General features: G+C 39.2%; 1 protein-coding gene across 1 annotated transcript in view; it reads right to left on the bottom strand.

Annotated features, from left to right (window-relative positions):
* The window catches only part of CEP152 (centrosomal protein 152kDa), a 91,895-nt gene that overhangs the window by 36,079 nt on the left and 47,037 nt on the right, over positions 1-8,779 (bottom strand). Inside the window, exon 14 of the mRNA XM_008568657.1 lies at positions 6,810-7,011. Within this exon, the coding sequence (XP_008566879.1) occupies positions 6,810-7,011 (202 nt within the window). The remainder of the gene's footprint in view (positions 1-6,809; positions 7,012-8,779) is intronic.

The raw sequence follows: 8,779 nt of genomic DNA, 5'->3' as shown, positions 1-8,779 counted from the left end.
CCGGTCTGTACGTGGGATCCGAACCCTCGGCGGTAGCGCCACCGCGCTCCCAAGCGGCGCACTGTAGCAGTGCGCCACCGGGCCGGCCCAAATTTACTATTTTTTGACTTGTAATTAGTATCTTATGAGAAGATACTTTGAAACTATCCTATTTCTCATCATACTTTCGTCCACTAAGATCAGCATTTATTCTACTTCTGTATAATTTATTTATATCAGTGTTAACTCATGGATATATATTTTATTCAATAGGTACAAATTTTAAGACTCATGATAAAACTTGGCAAATTGCTTTCCAGAAAGGTCATACAAATGTATATTGTCAGGCAGTACACGAATCTGTCCAACTCTCTTCACATCCAATGGCAGTGAGTATCTTTAAATAATCATTGTATTTGATGGGAAAAGGGTATCAAACAATTGCTCTCATCTGCATTTCTTGTGTTGCCACTGGAGTGGAACCTCTTACTTTACTGTTCATTAGTTTTTTCATCTTCCCAGACTTCTCCATTTGTTTAACTTTGTACATTTTCCTCTTACAATCTGAGTGTTTTCCTTATCTACTTTTATGAGTTCTTTATTCATTGAGGGGTGTTCACAAAGATTTTAAAAATACATCTACTCTATTTGTCTTGTTGGTTTATGATGGTATGTGGACTCTGAGCTCTCTTCTACAATGTTTAGAAAATATCCTCTATTAAGGTTCATTGTACTCATTGGGAGAGGGGGAGGCATCTATATCTCATTCCCATGTAGGGTGACAGAACAACAAGGCTTTGGATCAGTCTTCCAATTCAGTGTAGAGCAAGAGTCTTCACTTCCTTCTGAGGGAGATAGCTCCAGTTTTGAGTTCTCCCTTTCCATTTGCCATCTTTTCCCAGAAACTATTTCTACCACCCCAGGTATAAGAAAGAAGAGCTAAGAATACATACTCTGTTAGCTTCTTTCCAGATGGAGGTGGGTACTAATGAGAACATTAAGAATTTTACTGGGCCAGCCCCGTGGCTCACTCGGGAGAGTGTGGCGCTGGGAGCACCGAGGCCACAGGATCAGATCCTATATAGGGATGGCTGGTGCGCTCACTGGCTGAGCGTGGTGCAGACCACACCGTGCTGAGGGTTGCGATCCCCTTACCGGTCAAAAGATTCGCTAGAATGGCTTTCATTTTTTTGTAACTTGGTCTCTGCTTTTTAAAGTTTATGATATTCACTTATGCTTCTTTCCAGACTAGTGAGTTTTTATTGATGGAACTGAAAGTAACATGGTACTAACATACTGAAAAACTCTTCATGGCTAGATTTTATACTCAGTTTTGACCGATCACACTGTAGGCACACAGGGACTGAGTTACCTATACCTGTCAGCACAGTACCTTTATGAAGATCTTCAAAAAGAAATGGACTACTTGAATGTCACAACAAAATTTCTTTCTAAAGGTGGAATACCGAATACATTATCTTCAAGAAAACAAGAAACTTAATATGCCAACTCTCATACTATCTTCCTAATTTCTATGTCTAAAAAGATTCTAGCTAAAAACCTTCTGAGTTGACTATTGAACACTACCTATTGAGTGCTTTTGGGATCAGACTACAGCTTTAACCACAACTTGCAGTAAGGTAACAATCTTTATTGAATACTAGACACAAAAAGGCTTTATGTATTTAATATGCTCATAAAAATTATTTTATTATATTCATAAAAAGTTCAGTGCAGATGTGGGCCCTGACTGCTAGTAAGCCTGTCTGGTTTTCCTAAGGCCTTTACCACATTCTACCATAATGACCCATTTGGTCAATCAGAATGAATGGCATAATATTTCATCAACTCCCGCATAGTGCATAGTGCTATGTACGGGCAGTCTCCTAATTTTCATCACATATTATCCTGGAAATGGCATGAAGCAACATATTCTGGTTTTATACATAAACAATTTTATAATAGTTATAGGGTTCTTGAGCAAGAATTCAGCTTTAAATAAACCACTGCTATGAACAGTCATATAACATGAAAGCAAAAAACTCTAACTCTCTGAAATAATTTTAAATTGTTCCATATAAGATGGATATAAATGAATATAAAATGTACTACAAAGTATGTATAAAGCAATAAATATATCAGTATCTTTAAAGCATTCATAAAAGAAACATGCCAAATAAACTACATAGTAAATATGTTTGCTGGCCTCTGTACTTAAAAAGTATGCTTAGAAATACGCAGGGGAAAATTTTGATGGCCTAGTTCTTTTTAAAAATATACCCAGTGTTATAACACCAAGGTCAAGGGTTCAGATCCATGTACTGGACAGCTGCCAAAAATAAAAAGATATCCAGGGAAGTTTAAACTGATGTGCTCTCTCTCTTAGTAAATTTCCCTGTAGCAAGCAGAGAAGTTCAATGTCATTTCACTAACCTCAGGATGTGATGACAGCTATAATTCATTGTAAAAATAGACACTGAGACATCTAAATTGTTTCAGCCTCCATAAAGATTTCAGAAAGGGTTAGCTTGTATAACATAGACTTTTATTCACATGCCCTTCTCTCTAGACATACCAGCTTATTTTCTTCATCCTTTTATATATGAACTTCTGCTCAAGCTGCAATGTCCTTCCCTACCTTCTCTCCTGGATTTGTCCTTCAGAACAAAGATCAAATGTTCCTTCCTTAAAGACTTCACTAAGGCCACCTTACCATTCTACCCTCACTGCCAAACCTAGTTAATTATCTCTTCTCAAAGTACTTTGTTCAAAATAGTATCATCCATGTTACACAAAATTATAGATGCCCATTTCCTTATAGATCTATACAGCTAAATATGTAGCTCATTAGCCACTTACTGTCATTCAGCACTTGAAATGTGGCTAAACTGAAATGTGCTGCAAGTATAAAATACATGCCAGATTTCAAAGACTTAGCACACACAAAAAATTCAATCCATCTCACTACTTATTTTTATATTAATTACATATTGAGTTGATAATACTTTGCATATACTGGGTTAAATAAAATATATTATTAAAATTAATTTCACTATTACTTCTACTTTAATGAGACTACTAGAACATTTTTAATTAATGCTAAATTTTAAATTAGAATTTTAATTAGTAATTTTAAATTAATAGAAATTATATTTCTATTTGATAGCAATGTTTTAGATGCTAAGCTCCTTCAAGGAATGGCCATTGTTTCTTTTATCCTTGAGTCGCACAAGACCTCAGAGTAATTAAAAAAAAAAAAAAGAATGATTTGCTCTTCCTCCACATACCTCCCAACCATGCTTTTGAACTTTACAGACCAAATAGGACACTCCATCAGAAAAGATGAGGGAAATAAGAAGCAAAAGCAAAGTTGGAAAGTGTTCACAGGCTAATTAAATGACTATGACCTTGGGCCGGTTTTTCTCCCTACCTACTGCTTGCCTGTATACTTTCTTAACGATGTTTTGAAGAAGAAAGAAACAATCAGCACTAAAGGTACATGTTATCTGTCATTTTACAGATTTGAAGCTATTTACAGTAGTCAAAATATACCATACTTAAGTGAAGGCAATTTACCAGTAAGCATGGTTTCAAAACATGTGCATTTAAAAATTCTATGTAGTGGCCGGCCCAGTGGCGCACTGCTACAGTGTGCCGCTTGAGAGCACGGTGGCACTCCTGCCGAGGGCTCGGATCCCACATACAGACCGCTTCCCACTCACTGGCTGAGCGAGGTGTGGGAGCAACACTGAGGGTTGCGATCCCATTGCCGGTCCCAGTCCGGTACGGGCGTGACACTGAGGGTTGCGATCCGTTGCCGGACACAAAAAAAGACAAAAAGGAAAAAAATAAAAAAATAAATAAATGACTATAACCTTGAGTGTTTAAAAAAAAAAAAAAAACTGTTGGTTAAGTTACTACTTCCTCTCCCTTTCCCCCATCTAGGATGTGAATCAATATGTGTATTAATTTTACAAATATTTACTGGGCAAATATGCAGGGAATTATCAAGACAGTATTCCCAGGAAATCCTTATATAGTAAGGTAAAGCAGAACAGACATAAACAGGAAGGGCTGAAGTAACACTTCAGAAAAATCAGAGTTTAGATGTAGACTACTCAGAAATTACTAGGGCAAAAGAGTAGCTGGACAAAAAGAGTATTTGAAGGGGCCGGCCTGGTGGCGCACTGCTACAGTGCGCCGCTTGGGAGCTTGGCGGCGCTCCCGCCGAGGGTTCGGATCCCACATACAGACCGGTTCCCGCTCACTGGCTGAGTGAGGTGCGGGCGCGGCACCGAGGGTTGCGATCCCGTTGCCGGTCCTGGTCCGGTACGGGTGCGACACTGAGGGTTGTGATCCGTTGCCGGACACGAAAAAAGACAAAAAAAAGGAAAAAAAAAAAAAAAAGAGTATTTGAAGATGAGGTAGCTTCCTTCGATCTATTACTCAACGAGACTATAGAGGCAAAGGGAAAAGCTAAAAAAACAACACAGAGCACAGCCACTATCAACTGCCACATATGAGAAAAATGTATCTTTTAGCAAATGCCATTAGTAACTTCAATATAGAACAAAGAAAACACCAAGATACCTGAGCTAAGGTGCAGACTCAAAATTGGGTTCCTAGTCTACATTTTAGGCTACTCTCACCAAAATGCTTAAGCTAATCAACTCTAATCTCCTAACACAACTTGAGACACAAGCTTTCATTCCTATCCTTTAAAAAAAAAGCACATGGCAACAATTAAAATAGCTTGATTTAAAGATGTTAAATGTAGGGCCGGCCTGGTGGCGCACTGCTACAGTGTGCCGCTTGGGAGCATGGTGTCGCTCCCGCCGAGGGTTCGGATCCCACATACAGACCAGTTCCCGCTCACTGGCTGAGCGAGGTGCGGGCACAGCACCGAGGTTTGTGATCCCGTTGCCAGTCCTGGTCCGGTACGGGCGTGACACTGAGGGTTGCGATCCGTTGCCGGACACGAAAAAAGACAAAAAGGGAAAAAAAAAAAAAAGATGTTAAATGTACTGGGGGGTGGGAGTGTGTTGCTATTTCTCGTTTGTTGTTAACATTAAAATCTATGTTGGACTTATCAAATGTATGGTTACTCACACAAGGGAATCAGGCTGGTCAGGATTTTTTTTTTTTTTTGTCCTTTTTGAGACTCAGCCAGTGAGTGCTGTGAGCGCACCGGTCATCCCTATATAGGATCCAAACCCGCGGCAGGAGCGCTGCTGCGCTCCCAGCGCCGCACTCTCCTGAGTGCGCCACGGGCTCGGCCCACTAGGCAGGATTTTGACAGTAAAAACACACTATTACTTCTGCAAAATATACTAGCCACAATTAAAATTCCATAATAATTAGCACTGTAGAACATCTTACATACTTTGCTTTAATAGGACTGTTTTAATGAACATAACTCCTAGTTTAAAGGATCAGGAGAGGGGCCGGCCCGGTGGCGCACTGCTACAGTGCGCCACTTGGGAGTGTGGTGGTGCTCCCGCCGAGGGTTCGGATCCCACATACAGACCGGTTCCCGCTCACTGGCTGAGCAAGGTGCGGGAGCAATACCGAGGGTTGCGATCCCGTTGCCGGTCCCGGTCCGGGGCGGGCGCGACACTGAGGGTTGCAATCCATTGCCGGACACGAAAAAAGACAAAAAGGAAAAAAAAAAAAAGGATCAGGAGATAAAACAGCACTAAAGAAGGAAATAAAAAATTATTACTCCTAGTTTAAAGGATCAGGAGAGGGGCCGGCCCGGGGGCGCACTGCTACAGTGCGCCACTTGGGAGTGTGGTGGTGCTCCCGCCGAGGGTTCGGATCCCACATACAGACCGGTTCCCGCTCACTGGCTGAGCAAGGTGCGGGAGCAATACCGAGGGTTGCGATCCCGTTGCCGGTCCCGGTCCGGGGCGGGCGCGACACTGAGGGTTGCAATCCGTTGCCGGACACGAAAAAAGACAAAAAGGAAAAAAAAAAAAAAGGATCAGGAGATAAAACAGCACTAAAGTAGGAAATAAAAAATTATTTCCATGCAAAAGGAAAGGAAGTATACTACCTATATCCCTTTTCCCCCTTCCCTTTCTTTTTCAGTTATTAAGTCTTTTACATATTATTTTCTATTGGGAGTACAGATGGGTAAAGATTTGTGAAATACGGAAGGGTAAAAAAGCAGCTGTTATAGGAGGGCAGCCCTAAAAATTTCTGTGATAGTATGTTCTTATGGAAATATCCTCGACCTAGTTGTTAGTCATGTGTTTTAGTTTTAATTTGCCTAAGATTGACTCTGTAACCTCAAAAGGGTCACATACTCCTCCAGTTTCATTTTCATTATCTATAAAGAAAGGAGACTAACTGAAGAATATAGACGTGGATTCCAATGACTGACATAACCTGATTCTGTGCCTTTCCCATCTGTACCACACCACTACATAATTAATATCCTGATATAGAATTACTTTTTTATAAGAACATGGGCCAGAAAAATCTCAGAGACAAAATGCTAGAGGATTTCATTGTGCAGGATTTATTTTAACTAGATTTTAGAGCACTGTTGGTACAAGCCAATCTTGAAGAAATGTGGATATCTTGTTAAATAGAATGCTTCCTTGTGTTTGTGGTAAAGGAATGTTACCTAATTGGCTTCTCATTTACTAGGTGCTAAGAGTAACCAGAAAACATATTCCTTTAAATGGAATTTCCTTCTTTAAACTTCTTTAAAAAGTCAAATGGACTCCTGAAAGCCAGAGGTTTGATTTAAATGTAAGAAGTGTAAAAGTTTTCTTTATTAAGCCTTTTTTAAATGTCTTTTTAACTCTACAGGCTCTACAAACCTCGACTTCAATGCTGTTCTCATCCTTCTTCACTTGGAGATCCTCAATTTTTTTATGACAGCCTTTGAGCTCATTTTGTAACTGAAATACCAGATGACGCTTTGCTGAGTTGCTCCCCAGCAAACGCTGCACTTCTGCTTTCAACTTCAGAATGACCTCATCTTTCAAAAGCTCTTCATTTGGGTCTTCTTGCTGCACACTGCTAATGAAGAAATTGTGATTTTTAAGATTAAATCAAGTAAATGAACCAAGTATGGTTATTCCTTAAATGCACTAACTGTAGTGGTGACCATGTTTTGTTACCTGTACAACAACACAGTAGTATTTCGAAACAATTTTAAACTTTGTCATACACAAGGATATCACCTTTGCCATGTCCCTATATACAGAAATAAGTTTATTCTTGAGAAGACCATTCTCCAGCTTAGTCCTGTTGCACTGCTGTAAGGAGTTTAGATGTGAACTTTGACATGGCTTCCATTTGTGTTTTTAGTAGCTTGCATGCTGTATATACGTGTCCTTCATGACTCCAAGAGAAACAACATAACTATAAAGGAGAAAAAGAATACTAAAACACTAGACAGCCTAACCAACAATTTCTGTTCTCCCTTTTAACTTACTAAGACACAGTCTGGGTAGATATCTGACCAAACGGAAAAACACAAAAATAAAAGTCATGCTAATTTAAATCCAAATTTAGTTTCAATAAATTTAAAGGTTGGGATGAAATTTTTTGCTTCTTGCCAAGAGGGACTGACAAGGAATAGGCTTATTTCCTCCTTGGAAAACTGGAAAAACAAAATGGATGAAGCAATCATTTTCAGTCATTAGGCAACAGGCAGCACAGGACAGTGATTCCTGAGAAGGAAAACGAGCAAGATAAGCCCCTGTGATTGCCCCAGCTTTCTGCCTGGAGAATCTCCAAGCTATAGCATAGTGAAGGGAAACCCAAACAGAGCCCAATAATCTCACTGAGTTGAAGAGAAAGAGTTCAGAGTTTGGGGAGGCCAAAGTCTATAAAATTTGAGGGGGAAGGGAGAATACTGAGGAAAAAGGAGCTGCACAGGAAAAGAGCTCTGGAGATATGTGTATTTAAGGCCAGGGGGAAAAAAACATATGAAAAGAATAGGGCTGGGAATATGCTGTGTTCAAATGAGCCATTGTGGAAAGACACCTAATTCACAGGGCATCAAATATTGTCTTAATACTGGAGCCAAATTAGCCCCAGAATAAAGGTTGCTCTAAACCTGATCTAACAAAGCCTACAAAAAAAGGCTTGAAAGAATTAAACAGATTTCAAGTAACTTAAGTGTGTGATAGACAAAGTCCAGCAGTATTTTTAAAAATACAATAAAATTCAGCATGTAGAACAAAAAATTCAAAATGTCTAGCATTCATTCAAAATTCACCAGGCATGCAAAGAAGCAGGAGGAAGAGAAAAAAATAAACATGAACCATAACCAGGAGAAAAATCAATAGAAACTGACCCAACAATGCTACAGATAATAGAATTAATCAAATATATTTCATATGTTCTAGAAGGTTAAAGAAAATACAAATATGATAAGAAGAGAAATGGAAAATATAAAAAGAGCTGATATGGACTTATAGACACATAAAATTACAATATCAAAATTCTAATAACCTTTTTCTCAGAAATGGAAAAAATTATCCAGACATTTATATGGAATAACAAAAGACCACACATAGCCAAAACAATCGTGAGCAAAAAAAAATAAAACTGGAGGCATAACACTACCTGACTTTAAACTATACTACAAAGCTATAATAACTAAAAAAGCATGGTACTGGCACACAGATAGACACACAGATCAATGGAATAGAATAGAGAACTCAGAAATCAACCCATACACCTGCAGCCATCTGATCTTTAACAAAGGCACCAAGTCTATACACTGGGGAAGAGACTGCCTCTTTAGCAAATGATGCTGGGAGAACTGGATATCAAT

The sequence above is a fragment of the Galeopterus variegatus genome, unplaced genomic scaffold (assembly GCF_000696425.1).
Source record: "Galeopterus variegatus unplaced genomic scaffold, G_variegatus-3.0.2 Scaffold429, whole genome shotgun sequence".
Taxonomy (NCBI): domain Eukaryota; kingdom Metazoa; phylum Chordata; class Mammalia; order Dermoptera; family Cynocephalidae; genus Galeopterus; species Galeopterus variegatus.
This window is presented reverse-complemented; position numbering and strand designations above follow the sequence as displayed.